The sequence below is a fragment of the Megalops cyprinoides genome, chromosome 21 (genome assembly GCF_013368585.1).
Source record: "Megalops cyprinoides isolate fMegCyp1 chromosome 21, fMegCyp1.pri, whole genome shotgun sequence".
NCBI lineage: Eukaryota > Metazoa > Chordata > Actinopteri > Elopiformes > Megalopidae > Megalops > Megalops cyprinoides.
Window position 1 is genome coordinate 22,975,445 of NC_050603.1, and position 24,201 is coordinate 22,999,645.

Here is a 24,201-nt window from a genome sequence, read left to right on the forward strand (position 1 = left end):
TGCCAGCCCCTCAGGCCTAGTCCCTGCTGTAAGAGTTCCTGTGCAGCCCCCCCCCCCCCCCACCCCAAAAAAAAAACCTGCTCCACTCCGCCGACTCCCTAACCGTCCCCTGCGTGTCTCCGTAGAACCCCATCAGCGGCGAGACCCTCCTAGCCTTCGATGAACAATTACATTAGAAAGCTAATGTGCTGAAAAATGACACAAGGCCAGCGTTTTGTTTGCCTGGCCCAGAGGCTGTTGCTAGGCAATAGTGAACAGCTTGCCAGGGAGGAAGAAAAAAAAAGGTCTGCCTGCCAAATATGGTGAAAGTAGCTGCCCGGTAACCTATATTTTAAACACACGCTGAAAGTGTTTGGAATTATTATTTTTTCTCCTTGTTTACTGCTCTTTAAAAAGGTGGATGTTTCAGTCCCTGACAGTACTGAGGAAGTAATGTGCGCATCTCTGTACTAGCTGGCTAATGTTAGCGCATTGCCTCTTGCTGGGGAATGATGACTAATTGTGGTCAACTGGGAATGTGTAAAAATACTTGTTCTTTAAATAAGGCAGGAATTCATTTTGCGTCTGTGGAGTTTAAAGATTGGCAAGTCATTAGACATCAAGGATTCGTGACGGCAAAGGAGTTTGATTGCTTCTCTATTTATACACTTTCTAGCTATGTTTTTTTATCATGATATTCTGTAAAGTAGGACTCCCCATGTTGACTGCCCTAGTTTGTTGCTGCAGTTACTTACAGCATTGACTTTGGATTCAGGCTTTTGTAGAAATAATACATTCAATTTGCTCCTGAAAGGAAGATTATCTTTGATAGTCCAGATGCCACAAAATACTCCAAGATACAAGACCTAAGTGTTGAGATGCATGAAGATTTCACCTTAAGTGTACAAGAACCTACCAGAAAGAGGTTTCTGAGAGTTTATGTCCCATGGCATCAGTTCATGTTCTATTCATTGAATCTGACACACTACCACAGGGCCTTTTTGTATAGATTCCTGTTTGGTTTAATCCTCCTTTGTCTTTAGTACCCTGAACTTGTGCTGGGGCGCTGTGGGCATGAGCTCATCACATGATGTCAGCAACACTTCCCAGACCACAAGCTGTGCTTAATCTTTGCATCAAGATTCTGAATTTAGACAGATTTAGACAGATAGCTGAGTTGAAAATGTTTTACTAACCAGCTGGAGCCCCTTTCTTAGGGTGCAGGTCACACAGGGTACAAGATAATGCCACACCCCAGACAGCCATTGATGCTTTGTCTTCTCAAGGTCCCCTGGGGTCCCCTGTAACCCACTAATCATCCTCATCCCCAGCCCGCCACTTTAGATCCCAAATGGGAATGTGACGTGTTCTCATAATGGAGGGAAAGCTGTGATCAATAGCATTGAGATGATTTAAACTTTTCATGCAGAATGTTGTGGGGTTGGGTGGGTTGGGGGGGGGGGCGCTGCGGGGGTTGGGGAGACCATTAGCGTGCTTTCATTCCCGCTCAGTTCGGCTCTTAAACGCCACACAGCTGAATGGAGCTCCATATGTGGAATGCTTAAGATAAAGTGCTCTGTACCCAGGGGCCTCCAGGCACCCATTAAATGGACTGTGGTAGGCGTCCCTCCCCATCGCTTTGACTTCTAGCGTCTGATAATCTGCCAGCGTTGCTGATTCCAATAAGATCCGTTCCCTTTCCTGCCCGGGCTTCACCTGCCCCCGCGTCAGAATGTCCGCTGATACGCCCCGTGTACCACATGCGATTCCTATCAGACTCAATAGCTTTGAAAATGATCCACGATCTTGTTTTTGCAGAGAGGTCACTTTTCTCCTGCCTCTTCTTTTTCTCTGTGGACCAGGACTCAGTATGCAATGCAGTGCACGTGTGCCATGTAGCACTGAACAGATCAGAACATGTTTGTCAGAGCTAGCTTTTCCCAAATGAGCATCACTGTCTCCCTGCTGATATACGAGTTCCATGGCAGTGATTTGGTACTGGTGGGAGTGGCCTGTACACCCTAACCCCAACACCACCACCACCACGATGGTCGGCTGATTTAGCGAGGCCTCTCCGCCAGATCCTCGCCTGCCCCAGGCACGGCCCGCAGTGACCCCAGAGGCTGTGCCTGAGCCCTCCCCAAATGGACCCATAAGGGACAGGCCCTCCGGCCATGGATCAAACTTTAACAAGGTGCCTGAACAGTCTGCCCAGGGAAAATGGGACAGCAGAAACTGGGCTAGCGAGCAGCTTCCGCTGCAGCCCAGCTCCTCTCCTTCAGTGAGCTAACTACGGTGCATACAGAAACCAGGCCATGCCATAGTTAAGTAGAAACAGTGTCAATGACCTTTGTGAATAACCCCTTCTGTGAATAACAATGACCGCTAAGTGGGATGATTGTAATATGTCCGCAGTGCGGCAGTCATGTCTTACCAGCAATGGATGTTTAGCTGTTTTAGTTTCTTTTTGCAACCGTAACTGAAAAGTACAGTACATAATCTGTCATACAGAGAACAGACCTAAGACCCTTGTTGCAATCACTTAGTAGCCATTGGCTGAGCATTGCAGGAGAGGGGCCTATCACAGGCTATTTTTAATACCTTGTTATTTCTGAAGCCAAAGCTGCATCGTCATTAGCAACATTACCAGGATGAATCCCATTTAGGGGCATTTTAAGCAATTAGGTGCTCGTAAAGCCAAGCACTGGAATATTTCCACTGCGGGCTAATAAGACGCAGCGACAGGGTGATTTACAGCCAAGTTTTGGGGGGGGGGGGGGGGGTTACGGCTGTTACCACGGTTACATGGTTAGTTCTTTGAGCTTTGCTTTTCTGTACATGGGGAAGAAGTAACGCAAAGCCACCGAAGGCAGCCAACAAAACAATCATGCTGTTGTTGAGGCAGGCAGTGGGTTCATTGCCACAAAAAGCCAACATAAAACAGCCACTTGAAATACAAGAGCAAGTGGCTTCATAAGCACTAAGCTAGAGTCAAACAACAGGCCACACTGCAGTCATCTAGGGAACACCTTTTTTAGGGTTCATTTACTGTGTGAGAGCTCTGGGACCTCTGCTGGGGTCAGTAGAAAGTGAGGGGAGAGACAGAGCCGCAAGGAGCAGGCAGAACGCAAGCTCCAAAGCTCAGTCCTCGGGTTTTGGATCAGACCACCCCCTAAAGGCGTGGAGGCCTCACTGATACCCTGTCCTTTTAAATCAGTGTCTTCCTCCCCTTGCATGATCTGACAAGCATATTAAGAGCTGCTCTGTATTTTTGCCTCTGCTTAAAAGCTGGTCTGGGGACAGGTGTATGGAACAGCTCAGCATTAGCCTTTTGTTTAGCAATCAGGTTGGAGGGCCACCTCTGCTGAATGAATTAGAAACCACTGCTATAAAATGCTAAGGGGACCCAAGGGGACATAGTCTAGTTATACTGTTTAGGTGGTGGTTTTTTCTATTCCTTAGGAGGTTAAGATACTCTGACAGAATACTTTTATGGTATGTATTAGTATCTATATAGAATATATATTTTTATAGTATATAAAAGTATATGTGATTTTAGGTTTATGTGCAGTTATATACATTCTCTCTTATTGAACTTTACACCCTCAACAGTTCATATTGAAACTTTCATTATCATTTTCCAGTCACTGTCCAGTGTCCAGTGCTTTCTCTCACGCAGTGATTCTGGCAATACGGACTTCCTGTGTTATTGTACACATCACCATGCCCACTCCCAGAGGCACCTAAAATGCTTCACTCTCTGAAAAGCTGAAACTCAGACCCAATACCCAGGCATGAGTGACCCACCCAGGAAGTCACCTATTGGCTTGAGTTCGAAGCTCAGAGCACCTGGGCATCACTGCTTGCTGATTCTGTATCAGAGCTGCAGGCGAAAATCACACTCTCACAATAACAACAAGGGTTCCTGTTTTTAAGGACACTGAACTGTATTCTTGGTGAGTTTCTCCAATCTTCACTCAAACCAGCCATCCTGATCTAATATATCTGCACAGCATGCTGTCCTTGGCAGCAGCTGTTAGGTTGAATAGAGCCACAGAGCTTCTCCACCTTGATCTTTGAGGGAGATGTTTGTACTGTAAACTTTATGAAAAGAGTGTGAATGTCTAAAGTAGAACTGAAATGTGTTAACTTTATAGCATTATACAGGGAATTTCAGCCACTTACAGTCATCCAGATATACTCTTTTGCACTATGAATTGTTTTTAAGAAACAACAATTAAGCATCCAGACACCATGGTTGTGAAGGGGGTGGAACTGTTCAGCACGGTATTGAGTGCAGGTAGTCTGCAGTAAAAGACCACTATAACATGAACTGAGGACACAGCGCCAGGTTGTCAACTATCTCAATTAATCAACAATTCAGGGGCCCTGAATTGTTGTGCACAGGGGTCTTGCAGGCCATGTGATGAGAAATCTTGGCTTATGACTGGGAGATCTCCTGGACACCTCCATTATCCCTCTGCGAAGCCACCAGGTGGTGACAATCCACATGATTGCATATGGCAGGGACCATGATTCTCAGACCCTGCATTGGGAGAAATGTCCAAAAAATGCTGAATCTAATGTTCCATCAGAAGTGTTCTATCATTTAAGCAGTGACAGAAACTCCTTAGCTAGACCAGGAAGAAACACACAGCATGGTCTCCCTGGTGATGAACTGTCTTTTTGTGCTTTTTTCCCTCTTCCGGTGTTCTGCAGGCGGATCCGCAAGGACGAGACATCGCCATCCGGCCCTTCCTGGAGCACTGTGAAAACACACACATGACCATTTGGCTGGGGATCGTGTACGCCTACAAAGGGCTTCTCATGGTGAGGGATGGAGCCATCTGCTCAGCCAAGCGCATCAACCCACTTTATTTCATCTCGTCTTCATTCTTGCAGGGGGGGAAAGAGGAACACCGCGTCTCCTCCAGTGCAAATCACTCCCTAACATAATGAAGGAACGCAAAATTCTGAGTATCTCAACCTCAACCATGGGAACAATGACATCATAATTTTACGTTTATCCTACGCACAGCATCTGAAGTATAGATCAAGGAATATTAGTGGTGTCTTTCCCTTTACAGACAGCACAGAGTTAATTCCAGTGGTTATGCATATGCTGCTCTAAAGACAACAAAAATATCAAGGAAGTTAGAAACTGAAAACAGGACAGGGTGCATTAACTGTCTACAACCGTTAGTCAGGTTGTGATGTCCCTGGAAAATATGCGTGGTGACTTAGCTTTTAAAATGAGTTCCTCCCATCTCTCCCTCGGTGATGCAGAAGCCACATGGGTGACATGGCCATATATCCGCCACTCCCAGCGTCACCCAATCTGCGTCATAATTCGGCAGTGACCTATATAAGACCCCTCCCGTCCGAACTTGGCTTTAAGACGCAGGGAGCGCGTCTCGTCGAAGAGGCTTTTGGAGGCCCTCTGAGTCCCCTCCCCTCGTGACATCCCCCTCTGTGCACCCCAGTCCACTTCCCCACACTTTCAAATGAGATGTGACATCGCTAAAACTTTCCTCTTTCCCTCGGCTGGCTCCTTTGAATACCTTAAGTTAACTAACTGGGGTGTTCAATAATTCAGGGTTGGAGTCCGGTTATAGTCAGGAGATTGCCCAAGTCGAAAATAAACCGGGAGGCGTGCATCTGGAAGCAGCACGCTCTGGAACTTGCTGCTTGAGTGCGCTGACTCATTTTCCCAGGGCACGCTGGCACTCGCTCCAAAGTGCATTAATTAGACCACTTCTCTCAGATTTAGCATTTGTCATTTAAAACACTTCCCCATGTCATTGACAAGTTTTGTTACTAGCACACACATACTTCCTAATTATTTATCACCAGATTACTGCATTATCTTAGCATTGCTGCTTAACTCTGTAGTTCCAGTGCATCTACTCTGCAAAATGACTTGCAAAAGCAAAATTGCCTTCATTTTTGCACATACAATATGAAAGAATACCAAACTATTGTAAGTTTCTGAATCATTATGTCTCATTCCCCACTGTTTACAGCTCTATACTTTATGTCATTTTCAGTTTGTTGTATAGTTTGTTAAACAGTTTGTTAATTCTATGTCTGTGCGTTTAACAATCTGCTGCATTATTGATATGTTCTCTGTTGATGAATTGAAAATGTGCATTAATGCAGTTGGCAGTCATTGCTGATTGCATTACAGCCATAATCATAATGTGACAAAACTGGCAGTACTACAGAAATAAAAAGCAAAAACACTCATTTGAAAACATTTATGTATCACATAAACATGTCATATGTTTATTTTATTTTTTTAAAAGTCCCTTTTTTCATACAAAATTTAACATATCAGATAATTTCAAATTCCATTTTATTGCATAGCATGCAGCTGGACCCTTTTTAAACCCCCTTCTATTTTACTTACCACTGTTATGTGCATGCTGTAATTAAAAGTGTCGGTCCTGATCATATACTGTATAAACATATTTACATGATATGATATACTGTGTTATAATCAGAATTTAACTGTATTGTACATAAATAGTGGATAATATTTTTTATAGGTGTAAATTCTCTTAACTTATACTAGTGTAACAAAATTGTAATAACACAATTCCATAGTTAATTAGAGATGTACCTACAGCCTTATAACATATTTTAGGTACATTACACCGTGGTGTAAAGTGTGACCAAATCGTGTGTCTTGGAACCCCTGTGGAAACCAGTCGCCCTCTCTTCCCGCAGCTGTTTGGGTGCTTCCTGGCGTGGGAGACCCGCAACGTGAGCATCCCGGCCCTGAACGACAGCAAGTACATTGGCATGAGCGTCTACAATGTAGGCATCATGTGCATCATCGGCGCAGCCGTCTCCTTCCTCACCCGCGACCAGCCCAACGTGCAGTTCTGCATCGTGGCCCTGGTCATCATCTTCTGCAGCACCATCACCCTGTGCTTGGTGTTCGTGCCAAAAGTGAGCCGGCCCGCCCTCTGTACCCAAGCTTCCACAGCGGACTGCACCCAAGCCCAGCCACCAGGCCACTAGTCTGCTAGCTTGAGGGACAATTTTAAGCAACGTTACTTCTTTGCCCCCTTTCTCTTAAGTTTAACAGTCTCTGAGATTGCTGTGTGAAATGACAAACACTTGCTTAAATTTGATACTCAAGATGAGGCTCTAAGTGGGTTATGATTATGTCATATGAAGGCTTTCAGGGTCATATCAGGGATGTAAGTGATGGATCAGTTCTCCTAGACACCTTGTAACAGTATCAGTGAAAATGCAGCTGTGAGGTAATAAAACCATTATGAAAGTGACACATCTAAAAGGGAGTTTAATAAATGTTGAATTTAGCTACCATTTAATGAATGTGGCAATGACTGATACATTTTCAAAATATCATTACATATTTTAGACTCTTGTGGGGTGTAAACACTGACATTGAAACACGTTCTTCAGGCATTTGCTATCATATCCTGATATAACCTACTTCTCACAAAGGCTGTGAATTTGATTTTCAGCTTGATGTAACACTGTGGAGTTTATTTTCATCAGAACAGAACAGGGAGCAGACACAATGAACTTCCATGTGGAAAACTTTTAATGCTGAGATGTATCAATCTCAGACATCTCCAATAATGCCCCCCCAAGAGTTCTTTTTCCAATTCCCAGTGCTTGAAACAATGGGTAACTTTGTTAGAAGCTTATTTACAATGTTTCTGAGTTGCATAGATGCAATTGCTATATTGTATTTGCATTTATGCATTGTTTGTATATGTCATGGTGCATAATGATTTGAACATTCTAAGTGGATTTTAAGTTGGTTTCTTTAATGGGTACAGTTTATAACGATGAGGACGAACCCTGACGCTGCCACTCAGAACCGGAGGTTAAAGTTCACTCAGAACCAGAAGAAGGAGGACTCCAAAACATCCACCTCCGTGACGAGTGTGAACCAGGCCAACACGTCCCGGCTGGATGGCCTGCAGACGGATAACCACCGCCTCAGAATGCGAATCACCGAGGTGAGCCTGTGCCAGCAAGCTGTGACCGCCGGGTGCCCGAGAGCCCGTCTCTGAGGGATTTAAAGGACAGCTAGTGTGCTCCTCTGGCGCAGCATAACCCCATGATAAGCATTTTACTGGACACACTTAGGGCATTTATAAAACACACTTCAAAGGGCCATGGACTTGGTGCATGTTATTTGGTACAGTGTGTCCATTCATGTTTAACTTTAATCAATGTCACACTCTAATTAGTAATGTACATCACTAATACGTAAATCAAGAATTGATATTTTCTAGAAAAAAGTGTTTGTTTGGCTTTTATATTAGGAATAAAATCATCGGCCACTCTGTTGGAAAGTTGGAAAGTTGGAACAAATTGGAAATAGAGTCTGGAAAGAGATTTCATTCACATGGGCACTAGAAAGAACATTTTGAAAGCTGAAACTAGAACTAGTCTGCCCATCGAGTGGGCATCCCATCTTGTCTCTAGCCTGCCCTCTGGTGGTTTCCTTTAGTGCTGAATATTTCCTACCCTCTGCCATGTAGCTGGATAAGGAGCTGGAGGAGGTCACCATGCAGCTGCAGGACACCCCAGAGAAGACCCCCTACATCAAGCAGAACCACTACCAGGACCTCAACAACATCCTCAGCATACGCAACTTCACAGACGGCAAAGGTGAGACTTCCACACCCCCTTCAAATTAGCATATGAGACTATGGAGGAACCATGGGGGGATTGTAGGAGGAACTGTGGGTTACCTCCCCCTCAAACCCTTCAGTTCAGAGACTGGTGTTCCCTGTTTTGGTTTGTTTGCTTTCCCCAGCTTGTTCCATGGGGCAACATAATGCTTCTTCCAGTCCCCACTCTGCTGATGATGGTCCATAACTCGCTACTGTGTGACTGCAAGCTCCTTTGTTTGACACAGTGGAAACAGGGGCTGCTGTGAGGTGGTTTGAGTTTCTTGATGACTGTGGGAAGCTGGCTTTCGGGGTCGCTCATGGAACTATCTTGTGATGTTATCACTGGTGTTTCAACACGGAGTCATTTCTCTTCATGTTCACTTCTTACTTCTGACCTTGGTACTTATGAAATGCAGAAAATTGACTGCATACCAACTGTGTCTTTGGTTACTGAAATATCATGGCAAAGATGTGGCAATACCACAGGGGTACAACAAGAGTTACATATCAAATGAAGACACTGCTAGCTATGATGTTAACATTGGTAAAATGTATGGTAGTGGGGCAGATTTTGTTCATTCATTTTACAAATAAATGCTCTAGAAGTATAAAGTACTGGTTAAAATACTATACCCCAACACATGTCTTTGTGCTGGAATATAACAGGAAATTGCCTGTTGTATCTTGGAATTTGATAGTCTGTGTCCCTTTCTCACCTCAAAGGACTCAAAGGATAGACTGTTAGTCAGAAGCTGTTAAGACTGGGAGGGCAAGATGCATTTGCACACCATCTGTCGTCCAGCTGTGGTTTATTAGGACATGTCTTTGTCTGGGCAGTATATCTATCCTTTGTCTGGCATACTGAGCCAGTGATATTCAGAGCTTTTGTATTTCCACACAGTCTTTCCTTTGGTCACTGAGGTTTGAGAGCCACCATGATTGTGTCCTCTCCTCTCCTCATTTGGACCTGCATTGCTCCTGTCAGATCGCCTCAGTTTCAGCTCTCAAATATAGCATGGAGCTCTTTGTGGGAGGCCACTGACAGTGGGACTGCTGTGGGGGCACTGGGGGGGAGGGCAGTTGGCACCTAGAATGCCCGTCCTGACAGGCATTCTCCCCAGCTCCCATCCTGAGTTCATTGGTTCACTCGCTCTCTTTGAGAGTGGCAGACAGATTGAGCGCAAATGAGCAGCACTGGTTACACCCGCTAGCACCCCCTGCTGGCAGTGTCCACCAATGCCCTTGCTGGAGCAACCGACAAATCTTTTTCTGAAGGCTCACTCTGCACAAGCCCCAACTGAACAACAAACATATTAAAAAGGATGAGAACAAAAATATAAAGCATATATTCTGCTATGTCAAATCATACCTATCAAATATGTGTTAGAAAATATATGGATGCATTACCTGTCATACATGTGATCTTATGCATATACTGTAATGCTACATTTATTGCAGTTGATTCAGCTATGTATGAATTATGAATATTGACATATATTACTTTTTCATAAGGGTGTACCCAGCTGGTACCTTCTTATAATTTGCACGGGAGAGAGTGGAGAAGCGGGGAAGCCGCATCAAAAGGATGCGCGCGTCGCAATATCCTGATGGATGTGAGGTGGCAAAAGGGGACATGGACACGTGTGAGAAGAGGGCTGCCCGCGTTTGCAGTCAGCCCGTGTGTGGCCAGAGGGAACACGCGCGTCAAAAGCAGGCCATAGTAAAGTTTAATGAGGAGGAAGACGGATAGGGCTGCTTTTTCCACTGTGCTGGCTGCACCTGCATCACATCTACGTGTGTGTTTTTACCCTTCGTATGTGGAGCGAGAGAGATTATGTGGTCACTGCGGTGTGTGTGTGTGTGTCTGTCAGTATGTCTGTGAACAGGATGACTGAAAATGACAACCGTATTCAGATGGGACTTGACTGGCTTTGGGAGACAGGGAGGAATGATTGGATTTTAGGGCTGCTACGACAACGGTGGAGGGTGGCAGATTTGTGCACTCGACTGAATGCCACTCCAGCATTGTTATGTAATAGAATTACGCCAAACTGGCCTCTGCGGAGAGGGATGGGGAGTAATTTTCTGAGCACAGTGTTTCACAGGTTTTCTAAAAAAAAAGGAAAAAAAGGGAATTGCAGGTGGTGATTTGGTTTAATCACCAGATATTACTTTGCAGACCCCCCCCCCCCCCATCCCTGTTCCAAAGATGTCCTTGAGGATCTCAAGAGAGAGGCTGCTGTAATACCACCTTTTTCTTCAAAGTTGGTTTACTTTTTGTTGCAAATCCATAAACTGACAGCAACAGAAAATGTGCAGTGGATGTCGGACAGAAGACATTGTTTATGGCGGTTTTCTTGCAGACAATGCTTCAACAGAGACCTGAAAGAGCAAATATGGATCTATCAAATCCTGAAACATGACAGCTACATTATTTTTCCCTGAGTATTGACAACCCAGAATATAGTGATGGCAAGTAAATGCTGTAATTTGCACTAAAAAGCGATCCGTGTATCAAGATAGAAATGATTAAAACCTCATCTTACATGTAATGTCAGACACAAATTACATACACATGCACATTTGATGATGAGATAGGGTCATTCAGCCCATCTACACCAGTCATTTTGCTTATAGGTTAACATGCATGTAGCACTGTGTGAAGCCTTGTTTTAAACACTCAAATGGTCTCTGCTTCCACTGTGAGTTCTACTGGCCTGTTCCATGTAGTGATACACAGTGATATCCGTGTAAAATGCTTCCTAGTCTTGATGTGAAATTTACTTCAATTTACTCATTTCTAAATTTAACCTGAAGTAGCTTTTATAATCAACTTTAGTATCTCTTTTATAAACATAGGTCATATTCTGCAAGTCTCCTCTTGCTGAGATTAGAGATAAACTCCCTGAGTATTGAGTGACCAGTCTTGCCCTTCTCTATACTTTTTCTGAAAGCTTATATTCTCTTTTTTGTGTAGCGCCCATAATAATTCAAGTGGGTCATGATGTTTATTTTCCACTAATAATAAAAAGGTCCTCTGATTTATATTCATTTAATCATTTCTGCCTCATCTCTCAAATCCTGTTTGCTTTTTCGTTGAACTTATTTACAGTGCACTACTTACCTGGTATTTACTAGGAAGTACTTGGAAATAGTCTGGAATCACTGGTAAATATTTTAAAAAACAACAAAAAATTTGGCTGCAAATGACAAAGAAAGTGTTGAGTCAAAATTAATGCGTGCTGAATTTGAAAATGCCAAAAGGCCATTTAGAAGCATTATGCAAATACAGACGACAAGGCAGAATTCCAAGGGGATTGGCAAAACTGGCATCAAATTCGCTAATACAATGAACTGTTTATTTAAATGAGAATTTAAGGAAGTACTTGCACGTGTGTTTTGAGCATTCTGAACCACTTCATGTAAGTACAGAATGCAGCGTGGAAGGAGACTGAATATATGCTCTCTGATAGTACTCTGTTCAATAAGAGACACAATTTTGTATAAAAACTCACTGGTCTTTCAACTTGCAGTATGCATACGCTGACAGTTTCATTGTTTCAAATTTGAGTGGGAATTAAGGCTCTTTCTCAGCAAGTCATCCTCCGTTGAAAATATTTCTGGGAATCACATCGTGTCATTTCTTTCATTCATTTTGAACACTGAAAATATCAATGTCCACAAATCTCACATTAATAAACAAGTTTATTAATTTATTTATTTATTTATGCCTAATTACTGGTGTCTTTAAGTTGCCAGGGAGCTATCTGTGGAGAAACAGCCTTTTTCAGACAAGGTTTATTATTTTCCATTCACAATTTTTTCCCCTGTGCTGTGTCTTAATTTTTACCATTAATAGCTGTGAGCTGTACAGTATATTACATATCAAAAGCCTGGTACTTTCTCCCCTTTTTTGTCATCTTGACAGCATTTTTGAGAACCAAATTTTTTCTTTTGGTCAGTTGCTTACTTTACATTGATATGCTTACTTTTTAACTTAAAGAGCACAAAATTGCAATCAGGAATTTCTTATGCAATGGCAAAACATTAGGTTGAAGCCAATCAGTTATCACTATCCTTAAAATGTAACTGTAATACATTCAGATAAATACAAAATGAATGTTCTTTGATTTTTATGAGTTTTTATTTTATAAATTCTGCTTGTTATCTCCACCCTCTTAAAAAATAACAGTTTTGCATCGCTTGAATCAGTGACATTCCATTGTGCCCTTATTGATTTTGTCCCACAGAGAGCACAATGATGGCCAAGCCTAAGCTGTCCAAAGATGCTCAGCGTGGATTGAGTGATGCTTGGAGCAATCAGTCCCTTGCACGTTGGGCATTTGTCTTCCTCTCAGTCAGGAGTCGATATGAGCTGTCTGGATTAGCGGATCCGTACTGAAGCTAAGCCAGGCATTAACACCTGCCAGAGTGAGGCAGCTCACCAGTGATGCTGACTGGTGTGAGAAGTGGGATACATTAGGAGGAATCAATCGCTGGAACCACCGGAAGCACTCCCGTTGTTTGTAACATGAAAACAACATTAGCACAAACCCCCATGGATGACATGAACCGGGTTTCCCTGCTGAAATAAGGTTGCAGCCAGAGTGGAAAAAAGATGTTTGTTTTCAACGAGATGCTCTGTGTTCCTTCCTGTCTTGACTGGTCTGACGAAGATGGCTTTCAAAAGATGTACCTATGAATGTTCACGAGTAGGCAGGCCTGAAACATATCTTGATTTCTGAATGATTGGCTGTCACAACGATTCCACACAGGACGATAGCAATTAGAACTGGACCCAAACAGCAGACAGGCTCGTTGGTATTCATGAGCACATGTCTTTGCCACGCGTGCTCTGTCACATGTTTTCTCCTGTGTCACAGAAGTGACTAAGTGGTCTCTAAGGGCAGTTTTGAATCGGAATTTGCTCTTTTACCGCATCCTACAAAATGTCTGAGCTAAATCTGAGCTTTACATCACTGTGATTGCCAGTCTGTTTGAATAATACAACAGTAAAAGCAAAAAATGGAGAATTTCTTGGGGGATAGCAAAATCAATGAAAATCCTCACAGTTTTAGAGGATTATGTTGAAAATAGAAAATGAAAACAAGCAGATTGAGGAAAACACTTTTTTATAATTTTTTTTTATGGACATAAGAGGGACAATTAGTTGCATGATGTTAAAAGAAAGAACAAAATGAGATTCAGTACTACATTTGACGCCATGTTTATAGTGTGGTACAGCCTATGGCTTTAGTGACTCTCTTTGCAAAATGGGATTATTAGTGGAACTAAATATACGTATTTCACAGTCAGACTGGCTGTCGCTCTAACCTAGTATTCATGGAGTGATTCAACTGTGCTTTAAGGAAATGCTTTTATCTGCCCTGTCACGTTACAAGAGTTACAAAAAAATTCTTAGCCTGGCTCTGAGTGTTGTGTTTTTCTGCATTAAGAGAAGCTATTTTTGCTCTGGGATAATGCCGGAGTGTTCTACCACAGAGCCACCATCACCGCAAATTGTTGTGATCTTCAAATCAGGTCAATTTTATGCTGGAAGGTTAAAATCTGGGACAATTTGTGAGGAAAATCAGCAGAATAGGGATTATTCCTAAGCGGTCCAGGTGTTATTTCAGAGGCAGATAAGGCTGTTTTCTTTGATTGTTTTGTGTTTATCCCTCACATTTCCTTCTCGGCATGACATATACCGAACACTTGCCTCAAACGCATCGGTTTTTGAGCGTGTCGATGCAGATTTCGCAAAAGGGTGTTGAGGCTTGACATTGCTCTCCTTGCCTTTCCAGAGGGAGACAAATCCATGTTGAAAAACCACCTGGAGCAGAAACCCCAGGCACAGTGGGGCTCAGCAGATCCTTCCAGGATAAACCGAGGTCCACTAGAGGACATCAACTCGCCAGAACAGTGAGTGCATCATCACCCCCCCCCCCACCCCTCAAACCCAGACACACCCACCTCCAGCCCAGATACACCCAACTCACAGCCAGATGTGCTCAGAACCAGGTACATCCATCTCGAGCCCTGAGATGCCCATGTTGAGCCCAAATACGCCTATCTCAAACCCAGATACACCCATCTCATTTGGCTTCCGTAGGGCAAAGGCTTGAAAGTTGCTGAGACTTCCAACCCCAACCAAGCCCTTACAACTACCACCTCTGCATTTTTTGAGTAGGGGAAAAACAATGTTAGATAAAAACTGATCACTATTTGACTACTTCTAAACATCCCTTGAAGTGTAATACTCAATGCCTCCAAGGCTCTCTGATGGAGCCCCCCACTCTGAAAGAAGACCACGTTCCCGTCCCGCACAAACGTCACCCTCAAAGCACAGTCAAATGAGACACACCCCATTTCTGCATCTCGGCCGATGATATCAGAGGGTGGCCAGATCACGCGTTGTTGGGAGCAGTGGGAGAGAGAGGATGACTGAGAGATGCTTATGTAACGGGTGATTTATAGTAACCGTTGGAGCTGGGGGGGGCTGGAAACGCAGCGCGCTTCGGAGGAATACCCAGAGCCCTTCCCAGTGCATGAATATTTGATCACATGGAGAAGGAGGCTGATAGGACACAGTGGAAATCGATTCACTGCCCCCCCCCCCCCCCCCCCCCCCTTATCGGCATGCAGCGCACACAGCCTTCACTGTGGCCTCTATGCGCTTGTTCCCAGCTAGGGAAGCATCACGTCTATTTTTACCAACCCCCAACACCCAAACAGACACTCCATTACATGGTTACTAAGGCCTGAGTTAGTGGGTCATGGAGGGTAATGTTTCCATGGACAAGTCAAAATGTTAATTGTAGAAAATGTTGACATGCAAAAAATATGTTGGTTTTGGTAACATGCAAATATTATCGAAGGTGGTCTTTTGTGTGTTGTTACTACCTGTTATATGAAGAAAAACTGCAACTCGGATGAAAATGCTGTCTGACGTTTTTGTTTTTTTTTTCTTCTCAAGTCACTTTGAGTTACAATCACCCTTCAAAACGATCCAACAAGGTTTCTTTTTTTACATAACTAGTGAGGGGTTATGTAATTGGTTGGAAACGTACCACTCCCGCGGTTGCTGTGTGAGCTGCCACACACACCTGAAGCACGTAAGACTTCAAAGGGCCCTGGAGCTGGAGGCTCAATGGGATTCCTGGCAGTGGGAAGGGCAGGGGGGGCTCAGGCCTGCTTCAGTGGGACTCTTGCCCTCTCCCTCCCCCAATACTGTAAACTGAAGGATCCTGAGACTATCTGGGGTTTAGTCCCCCTCATTCTGTTAACTGGGAAGCTCATCTGTCAACTTGCATAGCTTAAAGTATTTACAAGTTATCCACTTACAACGCTGGATATTTACTGAGGCAATTCAGGCTATGCACCATGCCAAGGGCACAACAGCAGTGGCCTTCCTGGACACAGAACCAGCAGTCTTTAGGCTATGAGCCCTCCTCCTTACCACTACTCCCCTTTGCTGTACAGAATGTAAGAATGACTGCGTAACATGCTGCTTACTGTGGCTGATGCCTTGCTCTGTCTCCTCCTTCACAGCATACAGCGCAGACTGTCCTTGCAGCTGCCCATTTTGCACCACGCCTACCTGCCCTCCATAGGGGGTGTAGACGCCAGCTGCGCCAGCCCCACGGGCAGCCCCGGCTCCAGCCCGCGGCACAGACACATGCCCCCCTCTTACCGGGTCATGGTCTCGGGACTGTGAGGTCCGACCCGGCTGCCCGGGAGAGGAAGGCACGGAGGAGGATGCCAGCCGTTTTTAAAAATGAAATAAATAAGTGACTGACGCGTCAGCAGGAGAGGGACTTCCCCCCAGGATTCCGGCATACTCGTCAAGCGTCCCCTTCATCAGACAGGGACTGATCGAGAGAAGGGGGGCGGGGCCAAGGGGCCCACAGGATGTCCTGACCGACCTGTGACTCCATCCCCACCCCCCAACACACCACCCTACCCCTCTAATTCAAACAAACTGCAGAGGTGGGCAGCAGTGGACCCTACCTAATCTGTAGCCTTATCTGCTTCAAAGGGTTTTTTTATGTTGGTTGTTCTTCGTCTTGGACATGAACACGTGTAAACTTGTTGTATGTGGGAGTTTTGCCACCACGCCCTGGACTTTGCTGAGGACACTGGGAGGAGCTGATGTTCTAGAACTGAACTCGGATTCACAGGAGTAAACATGACAACCGTGTAAATACCATATCTTTTTTTTTTTTTTTTTTTTTTACTTCTGTGTATGCTGCGAAGGAACATATGGGATAAGCTGGAAAAACTCAATCTTAAAACGTTAACATGACAAAAAAGATACAACTGGTTCATGTGATACTACCTTGTATTTCATAGGTGCCCTAAGTGGTGTAAAAAGCATTGGCTCATGGCACGTGAGGTTCTTTTTCATAATTTTAGATTACTGCAGTTAAAGGTCAGGAGTCTAATGTTACCAGGGGCCAATTCTTTTAACAGAGAGTAATATGCACAGCCGATTTTCCACTTTGCTAAATTTGCACCATCCACGTCCTTAGAAATGATACATTATTTATTTGCATAAGTTTGCTTGAGTGATATGTCAAAGGTTGCAAAGGTGTGAGAACTTCCGCAACACTTTAGAAACCTTTGGAAGACTTCTGAGTTTTCTAGGGTTGGCAATTTTGGTAATTTTCAGCTTTATCTATTTGTCCAGTAACAGTTCCAGTTATGGTTGTACTTGCCAAGAATGTAAAGCGTACTATACCACGTTGCTAGACTGAGTTGTGACCTGGCTTTAAAGGATGTGGTAAGGCATTTGAAACCCAGGGATACACTTTTTCCCAGCAATATAATTGTTGCAAGTACACTCAATTCAAGTAATTAATCTTCAAAATCAAAACACTAAATTACCTGATTTTTCAATATCCAGTGATAACCTGTAAAATTCCAAAATTATCAACTGAAATTTTACTGTTACGGTAAGTTGCATCCCTTCATCTTTAATCCATCTAAACTTTGAACAATAATTGTCTTCAAAGAACATTCTGAGAAAGGAAATGTAGAGGTAACAGAAACCGCAACATCAGTGGCTGCTACAGTGACTGAAGCCAGCCAGTCTTCCAGTTAGCCAGGTACTGAAAACCTGTCAAAGGCCCATGGGTCAATGGACACATCGCAAATGGGGAAATGCAAATATTTCAATGAGGATTGTGCTGTTCATATACAGTCAGTCTTTGATGTGTCCACTTCAGACAAAATGCAGCGCACTCTGACACACCTCCGGTGGCATTTATGTACAGGGGAAATAAATTGTGGGATTGAAAAATGGAGACAGAAACAATAACTTTGCGAGCATGGCAACATTGAATATTCCACTTAAAACTTTTCCAATTATTTGCTGTAGATCTATGTGTTGCAGTGGTTGGGCTTCCATTGGATATTAGGCTCCTATATACAGAATCAAAACAGGATTTTGGTAAATACAAATATTTAATCAAAATTATATGCTCATCCTCAGTAGTTTTTTCCAGGAATCCCCAGTGGAAATGTCACTATTATGTACATTTCACCACTCATGATGAAAACAGTCCAGGGAGTAACACAAATATTAGCTGTTTTTGCTGTATGATTATATAGTGAAAAAAATCACATGGCACTTGGCAACAGTGAACATGATCCTCATTGTTGTTCATAAATTTATCTTCAAAGCAGTAAAACTGGTCTTAAATGTTACTTAGCACACAGATGTAGACATAGCTGTTGTCATCATTACCTGTATCACAACAACAAAATTGTGAGCAAAAACAAATCCTGAATAAGATAGTTTTACGGGCTGAGATCAAGTCATCTCAGCATCTATTTCACCATTAATGTCTTCATTTTTTAAGTAAATCTGTTGAAAGCTCCACCTTTTGTTATATAGAATAGTCACATGATCAGTCACATGATCAGCAGCAGTGCTGGCTTTGTGAAAACATCTGTGAACCGTTCTAATTTCTGGAGTTGAAAGGGGACATGTCACTACAGACTTGGCGACCAGTTTTAAAGCCTATGATGTCATAATAGCACAAGGACAGCCGTTAGCTGTGGAGGTGCACGTTGAGACGGAAGAGCTTTAGGGCAGGGCTGCTTGTCTGACTTGTACAAGCTGAACGTGATGTCCTCTCAAAACTACTGCTCTCAACCGCTTGCAGGAAAAGAGATAAAATAATTCATATCAGCACACACAGTCCATGGCTATTCACCTCGAGAAATCAGACCACAGGTCCTTTGAACTGAAGGAGAGAATGGGGAGAAATGCTTTTACTTTGGAGAAAAAAAAAAAACACATTTTCTACGTAACATTTGTGACTTTGTCGTTTTGTGGATGCCTTGAGGTACAACTGTATTGAATCTCTGGCCTTTGGCATTCTCCAGATGGCATGAAATAAAATGTTTAATTCACAGTCACTTCTGTCTTTGCAGTTGTGATAAATCACAATGTTGGAAGTTAGTTTTGTCTGTTCTCAAGGACCCACAACAGAAACATTTAGTCAGTGAATGCAACATATTTGTGACCAAGCCAATTTGTCAATAAATGCACATTCTGTATATATAACCAGGTGGACAATGCCACACCCATGGTAGAAATATTTGGCATTTCAGGTTTCCTGCTCTTTCCGTTATTTTTTGAGGAGATATCATTCAACATAAAAATCCAGTGATGGGTAGCTAAAGGGCTTGCAAGTACAGAAACACTGCTTTTTTGCTGATTTGATGCATAGCAGGCAATTTTCATCTTTTCAGAAAATGAGTTCAAAACATTCTCATCAAATCTGAGGCGTATAGCTGTCAGATGATAAAGTCTATCATCACTGGCAACCACTGTGTTTAACATGGCTCAAATCTCATGGTTCCAACACCCTGACTGGTCTTTGCAACTCATTCTAATATACAGTATCTGTATCTATGTATTGTACAGTAGAGCTAGTGATGAAGAGTTGTATAATATGAATATTACACAGAATCACAACTACATTTACAACATCCATTAAGTTCTATTTTGCCACAACGCGCTAATTTTTAAGTGTCAATGTAGTGGACTACCTTTACGTTTCACATCATGGTTAAATAAAATTAAACTGAATATGATTCCGTTCAATGTTTATTTGGATATTTGGATATATGAAATGTGATTTTTCTAAATGTTTAAAAAAATCTGCTATGTGGTTTAAATATTGAAAAATGGATCCGCCCACAAAAACAGCCAATGCAAGCATTTACTTCTCCCTTCATTTCATTCTATTTTTATAACCAATAAAAAACTGAAATATCACGTAATAATTGAAATACTTAATTTTTTTCAAGCGTTTTCAGTTTTCTGTGGTCTTTTTTGAAAAATATCAGTCTTTTCCCAAAAAATTAAAAAGAACTGTGAACTGTAACAAATCATGCTTTGCCTTCTTACTCCTAAGTACTTATATATAAATATATATTTAATAAAACAAAATGTAATAAGAGTACAGGTTGTATATCAATAAGGAATATGGCATTGTTACTTTAGTTGTAAAGACTGTGTGAAAGCGTAACCTGGAAACAAGAGACACTGTGGGTAAACAACCAAATCACATTGTGAGACACAAAGGCACAGGCTGTGCCATGCGGGTCCATGTTGGCACAGAAGACAATCTTTCAACAGCAGCGTGTGCTTGTCATACCAAGCCGACTGTTGGAGGGAGTTTTATTTCAATAGGCAATAAACATCACGGTGAACTAAGTGCACCCTCTTCGATATGTGGGAACATGTCTCGTGCTACTTGAAATGACATATAGAAATTATAAAGTTACTTGGACACGCGTGAGGCTTGGGGTGCTCTGGCAGTGTCTGGCAGATGCGAGTTACTTCAAATGACTTCATTACCACAGTCCTGTATGTTCATGTGAACGTATATTACATACAAGGCACTTTCCTCATGATGCAGCCTAGTCCCTCCCCGCTGTAGCAGTTTCAGCATTCAGAACAGTGCGTTTGCTGTTCATAAGAACGTCCCCTATGCGGCCTCTGTCACTTGGTTCCACTTGGTGGATCACATATCAATGAAGACCATTTCATCTCCGGAGGGAAAGGACTATCATTGTATATAATGTATACACACATTTCTCTCTAGAAGTATTATTCTAATATAGCAAGAAAAAATTATGATCAAATTTAAATATGATAGGATTGTTGGAGGTGAGAGTGTATGTCTGTTGCCTGTCAGTGAATAATGACTGTGTGCCGTTTAATACGTTTATAACATACAGGTATTCGCTATTCCATGTTAGGATTTCTTTTTTTTCTACTTCTGGCAAATGTGTGCCCTTCAAAGAGACAAATGCTCATTGGATAATTTGTTTTTCTTTTTTTTTATACAATAAAATGTATATTCCTGAAGAAGCTATGCCCCATTCGTGTTCCCAATATTTATGTACACACATGGGATCTTTCAATAATAGAATGGAATTGTTCAGAGCATAATAAAATCACAGCAGCAAAAATGCATACATTTTTTCTTGTACCCTGAAACTGCATGAGAAAGATTTTTAATAAATTGTCCCAAAAGATGTTTTATTAATAAAATACTGAAAAACAAATGTGGATTGAATGTTTTCTGTCTTTCCTTTGGCTGAAATATTTTCCTTCATGTGAATTTAAGCTTTAAAGAGTTTGGAGCAATGAGCTAACTGCACACCCTTTTTACGAAACAGTGCTGTCTCAAATTATATTTAAGGGCAAATACTGTAGTGAGTGCTCATATACACAGTGGACAATAAATAATGAAAACATATGGGCCAAAGAGTGTGGAGGATTGTGGGAAAACTACACAGGGCCTCCATGTCAGATGAAGTCAGTCTTTTCATTGAATTTTCAAACATTTAACATGTCTGTGTGAGACAGGGCACCCCTGGGCACCGTGAAGCCAGGGGTACTGAGGGGGGAGGTGGTGTTTGGACAACAGACCAATCATGACCATGACACCAGGTGACCCACTGAGAGCTCCAATGAGCTGTTGGACAGCCTTCTCCCTGATCACAGGGTTGTTTTCTGTGGGATCAATAATGTAGGTTTCGTGGATAAGGTGTTATTCTGTGAGCCGATGCAAACATATGCCCCTGGCGCAGAGTCAATATTTACAAAACGTCAAACCCAATTTCCACGCACACACACGTGTGTTCACACAGCCAGAGATCATTTCCGCTCTTGCACATTGCATCACCTCAAAGCATTTTGTTTTACTGTATCTCAAGCCCCCTTTCCTGCCATCTGTGTGCAAATAGGTGGAACAGTGGACTCGGCGACACAGAAACTATTTTTAGCGGCGACTAGGCAGTCTTAGAAATACCACCATACCTCAGTGAACCAGCTAACTGACTGGCTCCCCCCAAGGTGACAGCAGTAGCCATATTATACCACTAGATGGAGCTAAAGGAAGATTTTAAAAATTGACACCTACATTATAAACACAGGCTCCAAAAAGTGCCTGTTGTCCTCTTACTTTCTGACAGCATGAGAACTACTACTATACAAACATAAAACCCTTTCTTGACTGAATGTTGCCAGACTTGCATGGGTAGTTTGGAGGAGTAAACAAATAGCAAATAGTTAAGCAAGCTGGTGTTGGATGGGTGACACAGAGCGAGGTGAGCTTTCACAAGGCTGAGGGACATGCTTCGGCACTCAGTCTCCACCACATGATGTCAGGAGAGGATGGCATTGATTACTGCCCTCCGCCTTCCGCAGGAGGTTACATTTCTGCACTGTGATCGCGGCCAAGCATAAGGGAACCACGCCCGTCTCCACTCCACTGCCATTATAAAACTGCTCATTTCTTGGGCTATTTCTTCAATTACATAAGTCATTAGGTTTAATCCGGGGTATCGCCGCGGTTACTCTAGCTCCCCGCGGTCGGCACGGACAGTTCCAGAGTGTCGAGTGCAGCTTTAATTATACCCAGGAGAAAGCTCAGGTTTAACAAGACGATTTCCTCTGACCTTCTGACGGGAGGGAGGTAATCAAGACGGGGGCCGGGGAAGAGAGAGGCCATTACTCCATCTAATCAAAATCTGGTCTGCAATCTTCAGCCTTGTTCACAGGGTCCCCGCCTCTGTGAGCAAACATTCCTGAGCATGTATGGCTACTGCTGAAAAACGTGGAAGGGAAAGCTACCCAAGCCATGTTCGTCCGGGGGCAGCAGACTGCCATTTACGGCCATTTCTGGTCACTGAACAGGACAATGATGAGTGCGAGACGGTGTCATTCAACTTTGCTTCCAGTCAAACATAATGCATAGGGGGAGGGGGGAGCACATGGAACAGGTCAGTGCTCTTCAGCTCAGAACCACCTGGTATGAGTCCTGACAGGTTGTCAGCATACATCCAAATGGGTACAATAAAATAGAGTTTTAGGGCTGGAAACCAGCAGGAAGGCTGGAACTGGCAGAGACAAAACAATTCTATTTATATTTACACATTGTCAAGGTTGAGCACTAAACTTGCAGCCACATCCAGAAATGGCTTGTCTCTGAAAGCTTGGACACAGACATCTGGCATGGGTTTGGTGCCGGAGGCTGCAGTTTCAGACCCCCACTGGATAACGGCATGAAATATCCCCATATATATGCTGCACATCTGCAACTGGAGGAGAGTAATGGCTCTCATTCGCAATCCCCCCTTCTCCCCGGTTTGATTTATGTGTGCCGCGTGATCACGGCTTGCGCGGGTGGAACGTGCCGCGAGTACGGAGACTTGTCCTTGAGACGTCTCCCCGCAAACATCAACTCCGAGGGCAGAGACACACAGCACATCACACGCGGGCCTCCATTTCAAACTCCAGCACCATGGGATCGAACATTAGAAACATAACCACCGCACAGACTTTCACCGGCACTGGTAACAAAGTCAAAAAGGGTGTTGCCTACTTTTTACGCAAAACTGGTTGGATGATGGAGGGTGGAGGATGTGTTTGTTCAAATAAGACAAAAATGCATGCAACCTACCTCAGTGGAGCTTCGTGCCCACCAAAGCTTGGTGACCCAAAGGATTACATTTCTGGGTAAATGCGTCACCACTGGAGGGACCCAGCTATGACATGTCTGATACCTTTAAGCTTCACTGGATTGTAGTCATCGCTTACCAAAATTGACTGCGGGGCTACTCGAACCTCGTCCTGGAGGGCTGCAGTGTCTGTAGTTTTCTCTTCCAGGTGCCCACCTACCTGATTCAACCTTGCTGTCTTGACTGAGCACTGAGCAGACGTACCTTTGCTCCACTGTTCTGAAAGTGCCAGCGGTTTAAAGAGAACTGGAGCACCTGCTGCACTGCAGCCCTCTGGGAGTAGGGCCGAGTCATCCCGATCAAACGTATGCACCAGTGTATGAGCAGTGAGCGGTTGTTAAATGAACTGTTATAAATGACACAAGGTATGCTGGCATCAATTTAGAGCCATTTAACTTAAAGACATTCGGGTCTTTACCTGCCCAAGATAGAAAAAAAAGCGCAATGGTAAGGCAGACATGTTTTAGCATGAGCTATCCAAGGCATTCTGTGGGCTGAGACACCTTTT

The 24,201-nt window shown here is 43.3% G+C and overlaps 1 protein-coding gene across 1 annotated transcript in view; it reads left to right on the plus strand.

The window, feature by feature from the left end:
• Window positions 1-19,870, plus strand: part of gabbr2 (gamma-aminobutyric acid (GABA) B receptor, 2) — a 196,455-nt gene extending 176,585 nt beyond the window's left edge. Inside the window, exons 14-19 of the mRNA XM_036515849.1 lie at window positions 4,699-4,809; window positions 6,709-6,933; window positions 7,800-7,982; window positions 8,511-8,640; window positions 14,450-14,567; window positions 16,197-19,870. Of these exons, the coding sequence (XP_036371742.1) occupies window positions 4,699-4,809; window positions 6,709-6,933; window positions 7,800-7,982; window positions 8,511-8,640; window positions 14,450-14,567; window positions 16,197-16,362 (933 nt within the window). The 3' untranslated portion in view covers window positions 16,363-19,870. The remainder of the gene's footprint in view (window positions 1-4,698; window positions 4,810-6,708; window positions 6,934-7,799; window positions 7,983-8,510; window positions 8,641-14,449; window positions 14,568-16,196) is intronic.
• Window positions 19,871-24,201: the final 4,331 nt, after the last annotated feature.